Source organism: Myotis yumanensis, unplaced genomic scaffold, assembly GCF_028538775.1.
Source record: "Myotis yumanensis isolate MYYU_CA2020_CCGP unplaced genomic scaffold, mMyoYum1.0.hap1 SCAF_5, whole genome shotgun sequence".
NCBI lineage: Eukaryota > Metazoa > Chordata > Mammalia > Chiroptera > Vespertilionidae > Myotis > Myotis yumanensis.
Window position 1 is genome coordinate 63,507,590 of NW_027223756.1, and position 21,999 is coordinate 63,529,588.

General features: G+C 39.1%; 2 protein-coding genes across 2 annotated transcripts in view; one reads left to right on the forward strand and one right to left on the reverse strand.

Moving 5' to 3' along the window:
• The first annotated feature begins 7,214 nt into the window (after positions 1 to 7,214).
• PPID (peptidylprolyl isomerase D) lies at positions 7,215 to 20,537 on the forward strand. Its single transcript, XM_070415401.1, has 10 exons — positions 7,215 to 7,379; positions 8,624 to 8,764; positions 10,927 to 11,033; positions 12,769 to 12,957; positions 13,783 to 13,905; positions 14,059 to 14,165; positions 15,814 to 15,955; positions 18,976 to 19,062; positions 19,159 to 19,201; positions 20,159 to 20,537. The coding sequence occupies exons 1-10, from the start codon at positions 7,295 to 7,297 to the stop codon at positions 20,245 to 20,247; spliced, it is 1,113 nt and encodes a 370-aa protein (XP_070271502.1). The 5' UTR covers positions 7,215 to 7,294; the 3' UTR covers positions 20,248 to 20,537.
• ETFDH (electron transfer flavoprotein dehydrogenase) overlaps positions 19,274 to 21,999 on the reverse strand; it is a 33,304-nt gene continuing 30,578 nt past the window's right edge. Inside the window, exon 13 of the mRNA XM_070415400.1 lies at positions 19,274 to 21,235. Within this exon, the coding sequence (XP_070271501.1) occupies positions 21,072 to 21,235 (164 nt within the window). The 3' untranslated portion in view covers positions 19,274 to 21,071. The remainder of the gene's footprint in view (positions 21,236 to 21,999) is intronic.

The window sequence follows — 21,999 nt, forward strand, 5'->3', positions numbered from 1 at the left end:
TGTTCTCCATAGCCTTGCCAATTCAGGTCATTAACTTTTTCATTTTTGACAATCACAGTGTATTTTTTTTTCATATCCAGAATATATTTGTTAAAACATCAGTCTCTATGCGGTCTCCACTTTCGGTCCTCGGGTGTCAGGGTTCTCTCCTGCAAGTTTTCCATTGATTATTCAGGAAGTTTTTCTGTATTTTAGTTGTAATAACAGTTTGTTCCTGGCATCCACTTACTCTGCCGCCATTTTTAATCTCCCACAGTGTATTTTTAATTTGCATTTCTTCTCTTATGAGGGAATTTTGACCATTAGTTTAAGAGACATTTGTATTTTCATTTCTCAAAACTATAAACGCATATCCCTTCGTCCACTTTTTAAAAACATGTTGGTCTTTTTCTTATTTGTAGAGACTCTTTGTATGTTATGTAAATGAGTAGTTGGTTTGTGATATGAGTTGGAATAAATTTTTCCACTTGTCATTTGTCTTTGACTTTATGATAGACTTCTCTATGCAGAATTTTTAAAAATTGGAAGTCTAATTCATCAATATTTTCTTTTATGGGTTCTATTGTGTCATACTATAAAAAGTCTTCTCTCATCTGAGAAAATTTTTATCACACTTTTTTTTCCATTTACCATTTAAATCTTTTGCCCATCTGAAATTCATTTTGGAACAGGATGTGGGACATACTAGTACTTCCAATTTATTGTTTTTCCAGATGGCCACCCGTTTGTCCCAACACCATTTATTGAACACTTCGTTTTCTGCACTGACATGAAGTGCTGCCTGGGAGATTCTTAGGCAGACTTTTAATAGTGTGAGCTTAGGTTGATGTAATAGTGCTTTCTCTTGTGAAACCTCACCTGGCTGGCAGAGACCTCAAACACCCCACTGAGAGCTGCAAACAAGTCAAACCTGTAACATGCTGAAAGTCCACACCCATGCATATATAATGTTGCCAAATTGTAGCCTAAAATGTTGTGAGCACGTGCTTCTTATGCACTTAGTTCCTCCACCCAGGAGCTAATGTCAAGGGTGGCAGGGAATAGTCACATGGGTTTTGGTTGTTTGTTTTACAGACTTACTCCATTAACATGTGAGGAAGACCAGAACTTAATACTTTCAAATCACTTTGAACGGTGGAGAAGAAGAGTGCTATTGTAATTCTCATGTTATCTTTTTTGATTTCAAGCATGTTATTGTTACATCTAGGCTTACTGGATTATATTTTAATTAGTATAAATGTATCCCTCTGTGATCAACTAGCTGGGAAACCAGGCCACTGGGCGTGGATTATGAGGGCCAATGTTTTGGAAATGGGATGAAACTTTTCAGAACTGGTGATGTCATAGCAGGCCATGAAAGCTGGTTCACCTGGCATTATTGACTAGGATGCTTTTTAAACTAGGACACACATCTATTGTTCACTGATAATCATATGATAATGCTGCTAGTAAGATACTGAAAAATCTGGCTATACCTTTTGGATTAAGTTCTGAATTGTCAAAAATAATTATGAAAAATACAAGTTAAGTTTTAAGGTTATTTGGCTGTGTTCCTTAATGGAAACACTATACTAATAAAAGGGTAATGTGCTAACTAGACCGGGTCAACCAGACATCTTTCGGTCATCCTGTCTTCCTTCTAGACAAAGCCACAGTGGTGGGGGCCGAGGCAGAGGCAGTTAGGTGTGATCAGGCTGGCAAGGGAGGGCAGTTAGGGGCAATCAGGCAGCAGGGGAGGGCAGTTAGGGGCGATCAGGCAGGCAGGCAGGTGAGCGGTTAGGAGCCAGTGGTCCCGGATTGCAAGAGGGATATCCGACTGCTGATTTAGGCATGATCCTTATTGGCAGTTGGACATCTCCAAGGAGTCCCAGATTGGAGAGGGAGCAGGCTGGGCTGAGGGATCCCCCTTTCCCTCCCCATGCATGAATTCATGCACTGGGCCTCTAGTACAGCAGTTCTCAACCTGTGGATCGAGACCCCTTTGGGGGTCGAATGACCCTTTCACAGGGGTCACCTAAGACCATCAGAAAACACATATATAATTACATATTGTTTTTGTGATTAATCATTATGCTTTAATTATGTTCAATTTGTAATAATGAAAATTCATCCTGCATATCAGATATTTACATTCCAATTCATAACAGTTTCAAAATTAAAGTTATGAAGTAGCAACAAAAATAATTTTATGTTTGGGGGTCACCACAACATGAGGAACTATATTAAAGGGTCGCGGCATTAGGAAGGTTGAGAACCACTGCTCTAGTATAACATAATAGGGAAACCCCTATTAAAAATGCAGAAAGGGTGAGTTTAATTTTGATTCTTTCACCTTTTATCTGAATGACTTTGAGCAATTAATCTAACTTCTATAAACCTTAATTTGCGCATATATAAATGATATTAACAGCACTTACTGTTATACTGTTTATAAAAAAAATAAATTTAAAGCACAAATAAGGTACTCCCCCTCCATCTGACTGGCAAAGGTCAAAAAGTTTAATATTACATTTGGTGGTGAGAGTATGGTGGAGATAGGTACTCTCATACATTGTCTAGGGGAGTGTAAACTTGTATAACCACCACAAAAAACAGTTTGGTACTATCTACCAGAATTACAAATGCACATATAAACCTCTGACCAGCACTTTCTCTACCTGGAATTGATTACAGATGTACTTGTAAATGAACAAATTGACACCTGTATGCAGATACTTATAACAGTACTGTCATAGGTAAGACAAGAGTGGAAACAACCTAAATTTCCCTCTGTAAGGGGCTGCTGTGATGGAGTCATGCAATCAAATACCATGCTGTAATAAAGAACAAGGACACATTTGTGTTATCAAATGGGAGACTGCCAAGACATAGTGCTACTCAGAAGAAGCCAAGTGTAGAACAGGGTGAAAAACCAAGGGATGGAAAGTACCTAACACACATACATATTTGCTTGTATAATTACAGAAATGCTCAAGGAAAACACTTAAGAAAATGGAAGCATTAATTTCCTTTAAAACTGGTATTTCCTGGTGAAATTTTTCTAAGAATTTCCTAAGTGGTCAGGATACATTTTACTATATAGCCTTTCATTTTTTTTTATAATACTATGAATGTATAACTTATTTAAAAAAAATAAATCAATATAAACTCATAGATACAGACAACAATAGCATAATTGCCAGAGAAAATGGGGACCAGGGAGGTACAAGAAAGTATGGGGGGGGATACATGATGATGGAAGGAGACTTGACTTGGGGTGATGAATACACAGTACACTATACAGATGATGTATTATAGAACTGTATCCCTGAAACCTATAATTTTACTAACCAATGTCATTCCAATGAATTCATAAAAAATAAAGATTAAAAAATGTATCAATATAAAGTTTCTAGGTTACTGATGAACATAATAAGCATGAAATACATATTAGTGATTTAAAATTTCAACTTAATTATAATTATTCTTCACTAAAATAAATATATCTTAAGGATGTTTTAAATTAGCTGTTTAAAATTCTAAATACTACAAATTTTATATATATAAGTAATTTTAAACAATAGAATTGATCTTACTACAAATGATAAAGGCACATCTTTTAGCCCATGAAGTCCTACCATCTGGATTTGTTTTCGTTTACATTTCTAATAAAAGCATTAAAATATTTGCTAATTTAAAATATGGACTTATGCAAAGAACATGACTAGAAGAAAACATTTTCCATATAAAAATGAGAATTTCCCATGAGTTGGTCTTTGAGCTATTGAAAGTTTTGGTGGATCATAGGTGCCATTTAAGCCTCCCTCAAACAGTATTAGATTTTAAAGAAGAAATGACAACCCTACCATGCTTTAGAATTACTTATTTATAGTTGAGTTTTGCTTATAGTTCTGAGTTTCGAGTAAGTTTGGATGAATTGAGAACAAATAGAGACTCCTTTTTCTATTTGACATATGCATTAAGACTCAGGCTGCATTAGCCTTTTTCTCAATAAACTGTGTATCTAGGTTCCTCACTCTAATCAGATATTCTAGTATATTCTACTATAACCTTTCATCTTGTTCTCCCTTATACTTTGGTAATAATAGCTTCTCTTCTTTCTTTGGTTTTTAATTTCTTACACATAAAGTTTTAGGCCATGCTATATATAAACAGTATTAACACGTGTACCTCTAGACCAGCGGTTCTCAACCTGTGGGTCGCGACCCCTTTGGGGGTGGAGGCTGTCTTTCCTCTTCCAGGGCATGCTTGGGGATATTGTTTTGCTCCCACTCCAAGTTAGGGCATGGGAAATCTTTGGGAGTCTGTGTAGTTCCCATCTACTTACTCACCATGAATCCATAACCTGTCTCTGGGGCCTGCTGCCCTCCTGGACTTTTGCATTCAGGAATTCTGGCACCCCTCCCCTCTGCTCTCAGATCTCACAAACCCATCTATGTAGGTTTGCTGGCTTCTCAGGAATGTAACCAGGGAACATGGTTTAGACTCCTTATCTCTGGGACAGTGGACATCTGCCCCGCCATTGCTTCCCCTCCTACTGACAACCCCTGATTCTCCAGCATAGGAGATGAGTTTGTTTTAGTATTTTCTGCCATTGGAAAGCTATGTTCTTACAAAAAATGTTTTGTCCTAATCTCTGGCTATGCTGGGAGGCTTTTTTGTTCCTGTAAAACCAAGCCTTTTGCAACACCAAAGCCAGGAAGAGACTCCCCCAGCCCTGTCCCCCTTTATTTTGCTGTCACATTTTTTTTCTTAAAGCAATAAACACAGAATGCCTAGCTGCTTGTTGGGGTAGAACGATGGGCAGAGACTGAGAGAATACTGGGTGGGGGAGGAAATCTGTTAATATTATCCCACCACACTTATGAAGAACAGACAGAATTGCCCTAACCGGTTTGGCTCAGTGGCTAGAGCGTCGGCCTGTGGACTCAAGGGTCCCAGGTTCGATTCCGGTCAAGGGCATGTACCTTGGTTGCAGGCACATCCTCAGTAGGAAGTGTGCAGGAGGCAGCTGATCAATGTTTCTCTCTCATTGATGTTTCTAACTCTCTATCCCTCTCCCCTCCTCTCTGTAAAAAATCAATAAAATATATTAAAAAAAAGAATAGATAATTAATAACAATAGGGCTCTTAGAGCAAATATTCTTCTCTATCCAGATAAAATTGTGTCCTTAGTAAATAGTGCATGGTCTTGGTTTTGTTTCTTGCTACACAATGGCAAGAAGACTTCAGAAGTCAGAAGCCTTATTGTAAGTAAGCAGACTGACAATGGGGAAAATTGTCTGCCAAGAGGGTTTATCTTTTCACTAGAGATCATTTCTGAAGTGGTTTTAAAAGGTATGACTCTGTTATTCAAGTTGGTTCTAGGAATATGACAGTTTATATAAAGCTGTTACTTCACTGAAAAATCTAGACACAGTGAGAGTAGCATTTAGTCTTTTACACCCAGAAACTTGTATAACAGGAAGAATCACATTATATATTCTGAGAATGCCGAGGCATTCTCAAAGCACCTTTCCAGTTTTTACGTTCATTTTAAAATATGTTGACATTAGTAATTATTATAATAAAGTATTAGCTCTTTGTAATTAATTATTGCTGACATGTCACATATGAAAATATCTAGTAATTCATTTAATCCTTATAAAAACCTTAAGATACATATAATATCCTAATTTACAGATACAAAAACTGAGGCACAGAGGCTAAGTCCAAAGTCACAAGTTACTACCTATGAGATTGAATTAGAAACCCAGAAGTCTGATGGTGGAGTAGAAATGTGTATGCTGCCTAGTTGATCATAATGATATTCATCATGATAATAATGGTTAGGAGATTATAGCGTAAAAGTGACAATTCTTTGAATAATCTAAAGGCTGATTTTAAGCTAGTAAATTAAAATAAAAATTTTAACGTAGAATTTACCATTTGGTACTTGTGAGACAAGGTGTAAGTTACCAGTCTGCAGCCTGGAAATGAGACTGGGTTAAGAGAACAATTGATTTTGACTCTTACTTATCCAGAGACACAGAGGTTCTGTGCTCAGCTGTCCTTGATCTTCAGGGAACCACAAGGTAAAAACACCAAGGAATTGAAGGTCATCAACTCATAAGAGATTAACATTTTATATTAATTTTAATGTGCTGGACTTTGAAAGGATCAGCATGAAGAGCTGATAATCCTCTCAAATGATACATAAAAGGCACAAGGAAATAAAAATTTTTAAAAATCCCCACCCGAAGATATGTTGCGTTTTTTGTTGGTTTTTGTGCGTGTGTTTTTTGGAGAGGGGCAGAGAGACAGAAACACTGATGTGAGAGGGAAGAAACATCCATGGGTTGCCTCTGGTACCCACCCTGACTGGGCACCAACCCAAACCTTAGGTATGTGCCCTGCGGGGGTATAGAACCTGCAACCTTTTTGGTGTACAGGGGAGGGCGCTCCAACCAACTGAGCAACCCGGCCAGGGCAGAAATGAAATGTTACCTCTCCAGGCCACCAGCATTGTGTAACTCATCCACTCATTCAAAAATATTGACTGAGCACATGGTATGTGCCAGACAGAAGTGCTGGGGATAGATAGAGCCATGAAAAGAACGAAATTTTTGTCCTCGTGGAGTTTACTGGGAGGAGAAAGATGAAATAGTAAATGAACAATTAGAACATTACAAAGTGCTGCGGAACATACTACCGCTCTCTTCCGTACTCCCAGCTTCAGCCGCCTGGAGCCTTTAGCCTAACCTCTGTCACTTATACTATTAATGTGCAGGTCAAATTATAACAATAATGCACAACTGACGGGTTAGCTACCAGCAGGCTGTGTCCAGGAAGTGATTTACTCCTTTCAACCTTAGGACGACCCTCCGCGGTCAGCACTCCATTCCCATGTTCCAGACAAGCAAACTGCGTTTCAGAGGGGCACTCGCCAACTCGTGGCAGCCCTGAGGCTGCTGGCACGGGGTGACTACCTCCGAGGTTCCTCTACACCACGATGGTGGCACAGGCGATGAAACACGAGCGAAAAGGATAAAAAGACTGAAGCTGCTACCGCACTGAGCGAGAAGGGAAAACCAGAAGGCACAGCACACGGGACAGGACGCGCGCCGGTCCCAACGCCTGGGAGCGCGGTGGGGAGGCGGCGCCGGAAGTCGAGCTGCCCCTTCCGGACCTGACGCCGGAAGTGGCTCGTCGGCGCCGCCTTCAGGTCGCCGTTGACACAGCCGCTCTTGGGTTTCGGTGACTCCGCAGCCACGAGGTGCCCGGAATCCACTTCCAAACGCGTCTGCAAGTCAAAATGTCGCACCCGTCCCCGAAAACGAAGCCCTCCAACCCAAGTAACCCCCGAGTCTTCTTTGACGTGGACGTCGGAGGCGAGCGAGGTGAGCGGAGTCTGAGATGCGTAGACTGGCCCCGAGGGGGCTGGGCTTCCCGGGATTCAGGGGTCGCCGCGGGTGGGTGCGCTTCGGGCCGGGGGCTGCTCCGTAGGGCAGCGGGAATGGCCACGCTGACTGTCCCGTCTGAATAAATTAGCCTTGAATTTGGGCTTGGGTCGAGCCAGCGCCCTTGTAGAAGGCCACCGATCGTGCGGAAGTTTCTGGAAATTTCTGGTTCGGGGATCGTGGCCATTAGGTTTGTCTCTCCTATTTGCACCTTCCGCCACCTTGCAGCATTACGTTGGCATAAAATAAGATGATTTGCAGTGAGACATCCAGGAAACCTATGGGTGTGCGTCAGTGGGGCTCCCGTCCCGCCGTGCGTTTGGCAACGCGAGCTTGATCAGCAACTGTCATGTGATTTACAAATTAAAGTGACTTTTGCGTGTGCCTTCTTCTGTATGACTGATTCTTAACTCCGCGGTCCAGTCAGATTGGGGACCATTGTCTCTGTTTTGGCCTTGGGGGAAATAAGTTCCTTGTAGGGACGTGGTTGCCTAGGCTACGCTAGCAGCCCAGATGCTCCCTAAACTCTGGATTCGCCTATTGCTTGGTAACCGGATGGCGCTGGTTCTGGAACACGTTAGAATTGCTGACCAGGCCGGGTGCTTGAATGTTGTACAGACGTACATAGCAGGATCCAGGGGTCCCCGTGGATCATATGGATACACACACACACACACACACACACTCACTTATATGTGCATTCAGTTGGGTTTGAAACTAGTGCCAGGTTTATTTTGACCTGGCTCAGGCTTTAGCTGGAATGGCAACTTCTCCAGCTTTTGCTTCAGAAGCTGTAGCAGGCAGGTTCCACAAAGCACAAAAGCTTCAGCCAAGCTCAAAACTCAGCCAATCTGACGACACAAAGAATTTTTAAATTTTTTTTTCCTGTAGTTAGTTGGTGATTGAAAATGCTGAGTACATATTGAAGAAATTACTCAGATTGTAAAACATTTGTTCTTCATGGTGTCCCTTATATGGTGCTGATCTTCTGGCTGTTGTATTTATGAACCATTGTAAGGTGCAGAAAAATAATTGTTTCAGTTTAAGTTGACTAAATTTGAATACTAGAAAAGTAAAAGAGAACTTGAAATCTTAGTTGTCGTAATTTTACTAACTGACCTTTTATCATTTGCTTATTTGGTTGGTTGTTTTGCATACTGACACTGTTTCTTATTTTTTTTCAGTTGGCCGAATTGTCTTAGAATTGTTTGCAGATATTGTACCCAAAACTGCAGAAAATTTTCGTGCACTGTGTACAGGAGAAAAAGGCATTGGACTCACCACTGGGAAACCTCTCCATTTCAAAGGTTGCCCTTTCCATCGAAGTATGTAAATTTTCTGAAACTGATTACACATAATCAAATCCTGTCCTATAGGAGTTGGGGAAGACACTGTGGGGCAAAGGTTAAAAGTTACTATTAGTTTCTAAGAGGATGCTTTGACACCTGAGGCAATAGCTCAGTGTCATAAAGGTTGGGCTGTAGAAGGTAGAATTAATTATAGGAGTGTACTAAGGTTTATTTCTAGAGAAATGAAATACACTAGTTTCACCAGTTCTCTAACTAGAATGTGATTAGATTGAGAAAAAAGAGTGTGGCCATGATAAGTAGGTAGACCTTGGATAGCTTGACTACCAGGTGATAAAAAAGTTAAATCTTCTTGGGCAGGATTGCTTGGGAAGGCTACCGCCGACTTAAAACTTTAGTGTCTTGGGCACATGGTGTGATGTGATGAAAAGATGACATTTCACACAGCTTATCACACTTTCTAATTATACTTTTGTTTAGTGATTATTTGGTGGTTCCCCCAATAGACTGAAGGTTCTAAAGAGTAACATAGCAGGCCCTGGGACTGCTGTCCTTAGAAAGGTCTGCTCGCAAGGTTGGCCATTGTGTAGAGTCTGGGAACTTGGAACTTGAACCATTCCCAAAATCATAAAGGTGGATTACTAAGCCTAGACTCTTTATACAAGTAAATCGATTTCCTTTTGGGAGTCTGGAATTTTGGTACATACTAGGGAGAGAATACCTATATGATCATCCTCAATGAAAACCTAGGGTGCTGAGTCTCTACTGGGCTTTCCTGGGCTGGAACAAATCATATACGTTATTGCACTTTTTTTGCTGGGGGAAGAAAATGCTCTGTGACCAGCTTGTGGGAGGGTGAGAGCACAAGGAAGCACATGGATTCCTTTAGACTCTGCCTGTATCTTTTCCCTTTATTAGCTAGTTGTGTTTCCTTACTGTGTTGCTGTAGTACAACCAAATGCTGAATTCCATGAATCATAGGGAATTTCTGAACATTGGGGTAGTCTTGGGAATCCTTGACACCGAGAGATGATTTTTGCTGAAATATTTCTGCCACAGTATAACAAATCTTAGAATAATTGGCCTTTATTCAGGAGACATTATTGGGTGACTAATATGTGCCCAGCCATACACATAGTAACAAGGATGAAAGACAGTGTAGCTACCCTGGCTGGTGTGGCTCAGTTGGAGTGTTGTCTCATATACCAAAAGGTTGCGGGTTTAATCTCTAGGAGCCTATGTGGAAGGCAACTGATCAATGTTTCTCTCACATGGATGTTTCTCTATCTATCTATCTCTACCTCTCCTCCCCTCTCTCCCTCTCCCTCTTTCTAAATAAATCAATAAACATATCCTCGGGTGAGGATTAAAAAACACAAAGAGTTGCTGTACTTAAGGAGTTAATTATTTGCCAGAAAAGACAGATCATTTTGATATACTGGGGGTGGGGGGCGGGGATCCCTTCAGCCCGGCCTGGGACCACTTGTAGTCCGGGAGCCCTCTGGAGATGTCTGACTGACAGCTGATAGCTGATTTGCATATTAGCCTTTTATTATATAGGATTAGAGGCCCGTTGCACAAAGAGATTCATGCACTAGGCCTTCCCTTCCCCTGGCTGCTGGCACCGGTTTTCCTCCGGCACCTGGGACCCAGGCCTTCTCTCCGGCCGGAGCCTTCAGTCTTCGCTCCGCTGCTTCACCCCTACATATGCAAATTAACCGCCATCTTTGTTGGGTTTATTTGCATACTCCTGATTGGCTGGTGAGTGTAGCAGAGGGACAGTTAATTTACATGTTTGTCTATTATTAGGTAAGATGTTATACAATGGAGGTGTAGAGTCTAGCTACTAGGGGAGAAAAATTAGGAGTTCCAACTTCGGGATGCCAGTGACAGTTTTATTGCAGAGGTGCCATCTGAACTAATTCTTTTAGTGTTCGTGGGGCATCAGGCAGTAAAAGTACTTTGGACTCAAATTGTGAAAAGTCTTTTAAGAGTAAAATGGTGGAGAAAGACAGGAGAGTGACATACCTAGAGTCATTTTAGGAAGTTGTCTTTATTATATATTCATTAGTTAACATTGCTGAAGTCATAGCTTTGTTTCTTTGTTTCTATTAAATTTTTTGGGTGACAGATAACATGAATATAGCTTTGTTTCTAATAGCTATTTTCCTTTTTTGTAGTTATTAAGAAATTTATGATTCAGGGTGGAGACTTCTCAAATCAGAATGGGACAGGTGGAGAAAGTATTTATGGTGAAAAGTTTGAAGATGAAAATTTCTATTATAAGGTAAAGTAGAGAAATGCATGTTATGATAATAAAGGGTACTATGCATGGGCACTTGTTGGGTTAAGACACCGATAAATGTCTCAAGTGTGTTTAGATTCTCCTTTCTTTTTAAAAGGTGTCATATTTGGCAATATGCGCCTTTGATACGGAACATTTTCATCCAGTAATGATTTGGCAAAAATACTATAGTTATTTCAGTGTGATCCAGGTTTACATACTTCAGTAAAGCTAATGAGTTTTAAAGTGTGGCCACCATATGGCAAAATTGTTTCCAGGAAAATGTTCTCATTATCAGAAGGATGGTAACTTGTGCATCTTTATGCTTGAATTTGAAGAGCAACAAAACCATCGCTAATATCCAGGATATCAGGGGATTTGCAAACTAGAGGATATGGTTAATGTCCAAGCTCCTAAAGGACATTAGTGGTGCCTGTGCCTTATCTTCATTGTCCCAGGATGTAATCGGGTTATATTGCATCATTCAAGTTATAAGAATGGACATGTAAGTACAAAAGTAAAGTGATCTTTTTGGAAATGAGGAAAATGAACAAGGTAATGAGTATAACTTGAAAGGAAAATCTCATCCATATTTTAAGCAGTATTTATTGACTGCAGCTATTTGAATTTAATACTGTCACTGGCACCAAAGGGTTTATAAAAATGAAAGGCCTTGATGACAAGGAGTTTATAATCTTAATGGGAAGACAAGATTAAAACACATGGGACAACTGGAGAATAACAATATGCCCGAAATATCATTTTGTCTGGCCCTGCCAAGGCATTAGGGGTGAGTTAATTAAATGTTTGACCAAAGAACAGGCTAATTTTTAAGTTGATAATTTTGTATGGTCCTCGAATAGTGTTATAAATATCCAAATGGCCTTTGGCAGAAAAAAAGTTCCCCACCCCTGATCTAAAGAAAGGAGGCCTATTGAAAGGACACAGTTCTTGCCTTCTACAAACTTGGTAACCTTGAAAGCTGAATTAGATTTAGAATGGAGGGTTAAAAGGCATTTTAGGTGGGAAGACTAACATTAGATTTATAATGCTTGGCCCAACAAGGAATAAATTTAGAAAGCCTGAGGAAAAAGTGCAAAGATGAAAACTGGATTTCACAGAACCTTTGAACAGGTTGGTGCCAAGGAAGAAATTTGACTTCAATATATATGGATGCAGTAGTTTCTTTTGGGCATTCCCTTAAGAAGTGATTCACCTCGGATGAAAGCCATAAGTTTTGGATTCTTCTGAGATTTGAAAGTACCTAATTGAATATCCTGTCTAAATTGAATAATCTATCATGGTTCCCTGTTTATTGATGTGTAAAGGAAGAATCATAATGTAGGCCCATAAAAGTCAGAAGACTGTTTAGTGTTTCTCAGAAAAAAAGACCATCCATCATAAAAAAAGACAGTATAATTATTAGATTTCCTTAATGTAGCATCTTCATCTTAAAGATGAAATATAAGCATTTTCTTAATATGGCCAATTTAGAAATACACCCCCCACTGTTGTTTGTCACTTTATTTGATTTCATCAGCATTTGTTAAAGTTTAAAAAGTGATTAAGTAACCCTACATTTTGTGAATTAAAGGTTGCTATTAAAATAAAGTACAATTATATTTTTTGATCTAAATGATATTACAGTCTACCATAGTTTTGTGTATGGTCAGTAAAAGAACAATTCAGACTAGTACCTCTAACCTTGGTTTTCATTAAATTAATTTTGTTTCTACAGCACGACCAGGATGGCTTATTGAGTATGGCAAATGCAGGCTGCAATACAAATGGTTCTCAGTTCTTCATCACAACAGTTCCAACTCCTCATTTGGATGGGAAACATGTGGTATTTGGCCAAGTAATTAAAGGGATGGGTGTGGCAAGAATCCTGGAAAATGTAGAAGTAGAAGGTGAAAAACCTGCCAAAGTAAGTAAATAGTTTACCCTAGCTGCTATCTTAAAGAAATGTAAGTAAAAGAATCTGATGATTATTAGCTGGAAAAAGTTAGGATGACTTTTGATATAGAAGCCTGAATCTGCCACTTAAACTCGAGAAAAAGATTAGGGCAGCTTCAAAAGATTTTTATTATTTCAATTTCAATCTTGGTGATTTAAGTCTTCCTATACTTGCAAAACTTTGAGTCAGCCTGGATACTAGTTCATCACAGAAAGAGGACAGGAAATGAAGAATCCTATTCAGACTCTGCCATTTAATTGGTGGTTTGGCCTTGATCTTATTCAATTTCTCTTAGTCTGATTCCTCATTCTACATAAATTACTTAAGGGTTTAGAATAAATTATATAACTCTAAAGATCCTTGATTCTAAGTCTATGGATCAATGGCCATACTATTACCCAACCCAATTGGTAGGGTTGTGAGAATTGGGAACTCTGATACCTATAGGAGGTAGGCGTCACTCAGCAGTAGTAAATTGAAAGCAGTGCCCCAGCGAAAGACAATTATATAGAGAATGATAAAATTTTCAGTTCATTTTGTGTACACTGAGATGCTGAATAGCAATAAAAGACTTTTGTAAAATAGTGACATTGTTCTATTACTTGGAATGTTTTTAAAGGGTATTTTGTAATTAGAGCAGATAGGTGAGCCTCCTAAAGTCAGTCTGTCATTTTAGAAGTGACTTGGACCATGTTGCCTATAACTTGAAGCTATATAGCTTTTAAACCCAGACTTTTTTTTTTTTTTAATATCAATATGTTAGTGCCCTTCTACAATTTAGGATTATTTTTACAGTTGTGCGTTATTGCAGAATGTGGAGAATTGAAGGAAGGGGATGACTGGGGAATATGCCCAAAAGATGGTTCTGGTGACAGTCATCCAGATTTCCCTGAGGATGCAGATCTAGATTTAAAAGACGTGAGTACTTTCAATTAGTCAAGCTTTAATTATTTCAATTACTAAAACTATTTAGTACTAAAATTTTGAGATATTTGTGTCAATCTGTCTTAGAACCCAGCATTAAACCACATTACTTACTAAAATCCAACATATTTGTATTCTTTTATACAGGTAGATAAAATATTATTAATAACAGAAGACTTAAAAAACATTGGAAATACTTTTTTCAAGTCCCAGAACTGGGAGATGGCCATTAAAAAATACACAAAGGTTTTAAGGTAATAAAATATTTTTAATAAATTGCTTTTAAGAACTTGTAAATTGAATTGTAAACTGAAATTCAAGAGTTTATTGTATTTTTGGCAGATTAGCTGCATTTTTTGTTGCCTCCAACTTCTTAATTTTGAAAAATTTCCAAATACAGAAAAGTTGGAATAGTACATGAATGAATGCTCATATATCTTAACCTACAATTCACTAGTTAATTTTTACTGTTTGTTTTTGAAGAATCATTTTTGAGAGGAAGTTGCTGATACCATGATACTTCACCCCTGAATATCTATTATTATATCCTAAGAAACAAAGACATTCTTCTACATAACCTTACTACCATTAAAACACCCCAAAATAGCATTCATACAATATTATCTAATATGTAATCCACATTCAAATTTCCCCAATTATTTAATTTTTTTTCTTTTTTTACTCCAGAGGCAATTGTATCATTTGGTTTTATGTCTCTAGTTTATTCATCTTTAATAGTCCCTATTCTACAAGTTTTTTGTCACTTACACTTTGTGGAGTCTTAAATAGGTTGCCTTCTATAATACCATCTGTTTGATTGCTTCCTCAAGGTTAGGTTGAGGATATTTTGGCAAGAGGACTTAAGTAGGTGATGTATATTTTCTATGACATCACACATATTGAAGGCACATGTCAGTTTTCACTTGATTAAAGTGATGTCAGCCAGATGTCTTATAAAAATGCCTTTTCCCCTTTGTAAATAGTAAGTACTCTGAGGTGATACTGTGAGATTGTGTGCATATTCAGTTTCTAACATTTCATCCAGTGGTTTTACATCATTGAAGACCCTTGCCTAAATCAGTTATTGCCTTGGTGATTGCAGAACTGTGATTTTTCTAATTTTATCACTCATTCTACAGTTATAAGCTAGCATTCTTCTGTTTGAAAGAACCTTTCCTCTCCCCACTTTCAAGTATCACTATAGACTGTGGATTTTTTTCAGGTCTTATACTATTACTATAATTTTTTTTAAAGCCCAAAGGGTTCCAGATTTTTCTAGTGGAAGCCCCCTTTTCTACAGCCTTTTGATATATTCCTCTTAGTCTGTGATCACTTGGCTTACTTTCCGACACAAGATGTTCCAGGCTCATTTTTATACTTAACCCGTTTCCAGATTGGGTATCAGCAATTTCTCCAAGGAGCGTTGATTCTTTTCACTAGGGTATAAACTTTAGAGAACAAATTATGGGAACCAGGTATGCTTATTGTTTCTGAGTCCTTGTCAGTAGACAGAGCTAGGAACTGTATTAAATGACAATTCAAAACCAACACTACAGGGTTCTTCACCTTTCCCATTCCATTCCCTGTCACACAATGAGAACCTTGCTTCTCAAAGTACGTAATTGAGACCTGGTTTTTAAAAATAAAAAGTGTTAATAGTGCACAATTATCTTTAGATATGGGGATTATTCTTAAATTGGCCTGTTTGAACAATTTGGAAAAAAGTTGTAACAAATAAAAATAAGTTATCTGAAGAAGAAAAGATAATGAATATTAAGAATATTAATATTAGCATTTGATAAACTTTTTATATCAGAAGTGACCTAACATTTTTTGGCATAGTTGAAGCAGAATATGTCTTATGCTAGTTTTACATTTTACTTTTATTAATGTGTTCTCCAGATATGTGGAAGGTTCAAAAGCTGTTATTGAGAAAGCAGATAGAGTGAAGCTGCAACCTGTAGCTTTAAGTTGCATGCTGAATATTGGTGCTTGTAAACTAAAGATGTCAAATTGGCAGGGAGCAGTTGACAGTTGTTTGGAGGTAAGTCTGTTTGCTGTTGAACTTTTTGACAGTGTTGGATTATGATTTATGAACTTGAACAAAACAATTTTATATACATTAATATATCATTGCATAGGACCTAATGAGACTCGATAAAACATGTCATTTCATCTCTAAATATTTTGGACATCAGTTTTCCTCTCAATCCATTTACTTAGCTTATTGTATTACTTAATATCTATTAAGATACTTTTCCTTTTTTCCTCAAAGCACATGTATCAGCTCACTTATTCATTTAACATATTGAACACCTGTTATGTGCTAGGCATTTGAAGACAAAGCCAGGAATGACTAAGAATATGGGTTATGGAGTCAGTCATAGTTTTTTTATTAGACCTCTCACTAACTTTGTGTGATCTTGGGTAAGTTCCTAATTTGAAAGTCTTTATATGTAAAGTGGAAATAATACCTGCCTCATGGGTTTATTATAAGGATTATATAACACTAGGGTCCCTAGGCCTAGCCAGCGATCAGGGCTGATTGGGGCCTTCCGGCTGCCAGCCAGGGCCTTCCTTCGTTCTGTGCTGCCCCTTGGTGGTCAGTGCACATCATAGCGATCGATTGAACTCCCGGTTGAACTCCCAAGGGGACAGTTTGTAGATTAGGTTTTTATATATAGACTAGTGGCCTGGTGCACAAAATTCGTGCACTTGGGAGCAGGGGTAGGGGTAGGGTCTCCACCCTGGCCTGTGCCCTGTCACAGTGCGGGAGCCCCGCGATCCATTGCCCACCTGGGGCTCCTCGATGGATTGCCCCAAAGAGGTAGGCCGGAGCCAGGGGAGGCCTGTGGACCCCTGGGCCACGGCGGAGGCCTGTGGACCTCCGAGCGTGCACTTTAGGAGCCTTGGTGCACGTGTGTGGAGGCCCCCGCCATGGCCCCACCCCTGTCCCCGATGCTGCAAGTCCCCGCCCACCCACACCTGCTATGCGCACAGCCTGATGATCAGTAGTTACTGTGATGGCGTCCCAACAAATTTGCATATTACCCTATTATTAGATAGACTAGAGGCCCCTTGCACAAAGAGATTCGTGCAATAGCCCTTCCTTCCCCTGGTTGCCGGCACTGGTTTTCCTCTGGTACCTGGGCTCCGGCCGCAGCAGAGAGGTGAAGCCTCTTCAGCCTTCAGTCTTCGCTGCTCCGGCCAGAGCCTTCAGTCTTCGCTTCGCGCCTGAATATGCATATTAACTGCCATCTTTGTTGGGTTAATTTGCATACTCCTGATGGGCTGGTGAGAGTATTGGAGGGATGGTCAATTTACATGTTTGTCTATTATTAGGTAAGATAGATATGTAAAGCATTTACCAGTGTTGGGCACATGTTAAGCACCTTTATGGAGACATCCAGGAATACTAACAGCAAAAGCTAGAAAGGTAAAAGCATACCTTACTTAAAATACACAATTATGACTTTCTCCCTATTGTAGAGCTGAAAATTTTCCATACTAAACATTGTATTTTAGAAAGACCACCTCCAATAATTTTAATGTATATTGCACATTCTCTACATAGACCAGTAACATGCACAGCAAGGAGAAATAAAATGAGATCCTAATTTGGTAGGGTAGGTGGAATAGGGATAAGAATATACTTGGAATGGAGTACAACAGAGGAAAAATGTTATCAGAGGAAAAGATTAGTCTTCACCAATTTTCTGGATCTCTTTTTGACCTTTGTGAGGCAGATAATGTACCCTTTTCAGTAGATCTAAGTACTGACCTTTAAAAGATGCTAAGTAAAAAAATATTTTTAAAACATTTATTTCAGAGCAGAGACCTATTAAAAGTTATTCATCCTCCTAAAAAATTACATGCAAACAGACTTTTATTCAAAACTACAGGCCTGGTGCATGAAAATTTGTGCACTGGAGGGGGTGGGGTCGCAAAGCCCGGCCTGCCCCCCCTCACAGTCCTGGAACCCTCAGGGGATGTCCTGCTGATGGCTTAGGCCCACTCCCTGTGGAAAGTGGGCCTAAGCCGCAGTCTGGCCTCCCTCTGAGGGAGGCGACTGGGCCGATCAGGGAAGGTGCCACCCCCATCATCCTGCTGCTGCCACTGCCAGCTGCCGCGGCTGCTGGCCCTCAGCCCTCGCTTCTTAGTGCTGGTGGGTGGGTGGCAATCTGGGGCCAGGCTGGCTGGGGAGGAGCTGTGGGAGTTTGAGGCATAGCAGATCGCACCCCCAGCCAGCCTCTGTGGAGGTGTGCCGCTGGGACTGGGCCTGTGCCGCTGCCTCTGTGGAAGGGGCAGCACTGGGACCAAGACCACTCAGCCCTCTCTCCCACCGCCTCTGCAGAAGGGGCCATGGCGCTGGACTGGCCCGCGCCGCCGCCTCTCCTGCACCGCCGGCCCTCGGCCCTCGCAGCCACAGCGGCTTTGTCTGGAAGATGTCCAGTCTATCCGGTCTAATTAGCATATTACCCTTTTATTAGTATAGATGGCTTTCTTTGATCAGTTAGGGCCAAATCAGGAAATAGAAACCATACAGAACTTTAAAAGAAATTATAAGAGGGGACTGGAATAATAAGGGATTGGCTAGTAAAGAGATTCTAAAGTGATGGGACCAGTGGATCTGTTTCCCCTAGGTGGGTATGGAGCCCCTCGAAAGAGGCACCTCTCTAGACCTCTGGTTGAGATCCAGACCTTTTTGGAGAGGGGATGGCCATGGCTTTTGTGTGGCAGAGGCAGTCATTGAGCACCACACTTGTGCTACTCACTGGAGTGCCTGTGGAGTTTGTCTGTGGAGAGTTGCTACTGACAAACTGCAGGAACCTAATAAGAGGAGCACACTGGAACCTGGAAGAGAAATTGGCTTTCTCTTCCATGTCCATGTAGAGCCCTCTACTGACAAAACTTAATATTGTGCCACCTAGCAGAGGAGAGATTTATAGGGTTCATCTTCACAGAGCAGTGAAGGGTTGATTTGGAACTGACAGGCAATAAATTTAAATCTAGTACATACATTTAATACTTAATATAAAGTATTAATTTGATTCTTTTTTCTAGGCTCTTGAAATAGATCCATCAAATACCAAAGCACTGTACCGTAGAGCTCAAGGATGGCAAGGATTGAAAGAATACGACCAAGCATTGGTAAAATTTTGTCCTAAATTTCACTTTTTAAAAATAGACAACCACCTTCATAAATCATATACCTAATATTTCCTAAAAACTTTTTTCCAATTAAAGGCTGATCTTAAGAAAGCTCAGGAAATAGCACCAGAAGATAAAGGTAAGTTGGCAGTTTTTGTAGTGAAAGTTCACTTTGTCCTTTAAGAATTTCTCTTAATGAAACACTGTACCCTTTGCCACTTAGATATTTATTCCACAGATATTACAGAATGCCTGTCATTGGGCCAGGCACTGATCATACTGCATTGAGCAAGTTAGGGTCCCTGCTTCAGAGAGCTTACATTCTAGACCAGGGCTGGGCAAACTTTTTGACTCGAGGGCCACAATGGGTTCTTAAACTGGACCGGAGGGCCGGAACAAAAGCATGGATGGAGTGTTTGTGTGAACTAATATAAATTCAAAGTAAACATCATTACATAAAAGGGTACGGTCTTTTTTTTCTTTTTAGTTTTATTCATTTCAAACGGGCCGGATCCGGCCTGTAGTTTGCCCACGGCTCTTCTAGACCCTCTCCAGAATACTGTCTTCACATATCTGAATACTATTTGTTCTACTGTATCATTTGAGATCTAGTTCCTATTAGTTTAATTCTAGTCAAAAGTACCAAATGACTATTATGGTGAATTTAATGTTTATGACCATTCCTTAAACTGAATGTGGCCATAACCCAGATATTCTAGCCAATAGATTAATAGAAAAGCTTTGTGATACCATGACAAAAATAAGGTTGTCTTTCAACTACACCAACTACTAATAGTGATACTACATCTAGATATTAATATATACCTTTGACTTCTTTAATACTAAAGTAAAACAGGAGGCACTTCCCTAATGGAGAAGGCAAATCTGTATAATTCAATTGAATTCTCTCAATAGACAGTTTTCTAAAATTAGGCTTAGTGATTATGTATTGCTTTCTCAGTATACATTATTTTGTTAATAGGGCAAGAAGAATTTATCAAGGGGAAGTTAACTATCATACTAAAACATCTGTTTATTGTTCAACCTAATTTTTGGATGTTTGAAAACTAACTCCTATTACATATTTATTTTGCAGCTATCCAGGCAGAATTGCTGAAAGTCAAACAAAAGATAAAGGCACAGAAAGATAAAGAGAAGGCAGCATATGCAAAAATGTTTGCTTAATAAGGAATTCAGTTATCCTTAAATATTACACATTGATGTATAAAGGCAATAAGAAAATTTAAGGGATTTTTGTCTATTAAATATGATCCCTAATGTGTTTCCTTTGATACTTCAGTTCCCCATTGTATACAGTTTAGAAATACTTATACTGGTTCACTCTTAATAAAAGTGTTACAAAGTACAGTGAAGTTGACCCCACCCCTCCGGCTATCTGTATTACAAAGAATAATGGTGTTCAACCTATTTTTAAACTAAAGATACATCTTGTTGAATAAACAGATGAAAGCTTACATTTGTGTTATTTCCCTCAATTCTTTGATATAGCTTTCTGTAAACTGGTTGGTTTGTGCTGGTGTTTTATACTCACAGGGCCAGATAGTAAATTTTTAGGACCATTTTTTCTGTCACTACTACTCATTTCTGCAAAAGGCATGGCATGGCTGTGTTCCAAGAAAACTGTAAGAAAAGTGGTGGGCTGGATGCCAACCTCTGGTCTACAGTATACATTTATTTTCATACTTGAAGTCTTGAATTTGGCAAGTCAAATGTACATGAAAGGCCAATAGTTTATTCTGCTGTTAGTAATGAATCTTTGAAGAATTGAAGAGATAAGTAAATGCTACATCACTAATAAAGTTTTATTTAAGATAAATATTGATAGTTTTTTATGGGACAAATTTAGGTATAGTATAAAATTATTTCCCTGATATTTTATGAACATTGTGATCAGTGATATGCTATAAGATATGTTGATACTTGCTAATTTCTCAACATTATAAAGAAAGTGTTTATCAGACTTGCCTGCAAATGAAATTAGTTATAGTTTACATTCCATTGTAAGCAGGTCCTCCACCACCTTCGGGTACCACCCAGTTAATATTCTGACTTGGATCTTTAATATCACATGTTTTACAATGCACACAGTTCTGAGCATTTATCTGTAACCGAAATCCATCACCTTGTTCCAAAGGTACAAATTCATAAACTCCTGTAAAGAGAAATAATATTGTTAAGTACCTAACTTTTTCAACTTTCAAAATTCAAAAATAGAAATTGAAGTCCTGGAAATAGTAGCTACAGAAACCTTGAAAGTTTTTTTCAGAATGTTTACCCATAGAGCATATTACAAAGATCTTGGCTGCTTTTGAGTTACAATTCTGTATATATAATGTGCTATATGGTACTGTAGCTGAAAAACAACAACAACAGAGCCAGTCTTAATCCTGTTTATAACCTGGTATTATGACAGAAGTGATTAAAATAAAGTCAAAAGACAGTCAAAGTCCCTGCCCTCAGACATTCTGGTCCCTCTCCACAAGTGTACTAATTTTTACACAGCTGAACACTATTTTAATGTATCATTTGAGACTCAGTTACTATTTTATAATTGTAGTTAAAAACTCAGCACTAAAAGATACAGTAATCATGATGAATTTCAAATTTGGGACCATTTTCTTGAGTTGAATGTGGCTATAGCTCGGTATTTTAGCATCTACATATATACTGTCCGTGCATGTGTGTATGTGTGCATGCAACCATAACATTTTTTTAAAAGTTATGTGAATGTGGAAAGAGGTATTCTTTGATGTTCTGTGGGCCTTATCCTGGTCCGAGGGTAGACACAGAAAGACCTCTTGAGAAATGTCCTCTGAATTAGGCTTCAAAAGAAATCCTATTATTTTAACATTGCTAGAGTAAGAACCATAAAATAATGTTTTCTTAAAAAAGCTGAATATAGGAGTCATTTATAAT

Bases quoted from the DNA above. Each gene is read 5' to 3' on its own strand.
- PPID (XM_070415401.1), top strand. From the start codon at position 7,295: ATGTCGCACCCGTCCCCGAAAACGAAGCCCTCCAACCCAAGTAACCCC. The intron at 11,034-12,768 runs GTAAAGTAGAGA...TTGTTTCTACAG, and splicing joins ATGAAAATTTCTATTATAAG to CACGACCAGGATGGCTTATT. The intron at 15,956-18,975 runs GTAAGTCTGTTT...TCTTTTTTCTAG, and splicing joins CAGTTGACAGTTGTTTGGAG to GCTCTTGAAATAGATCCATC.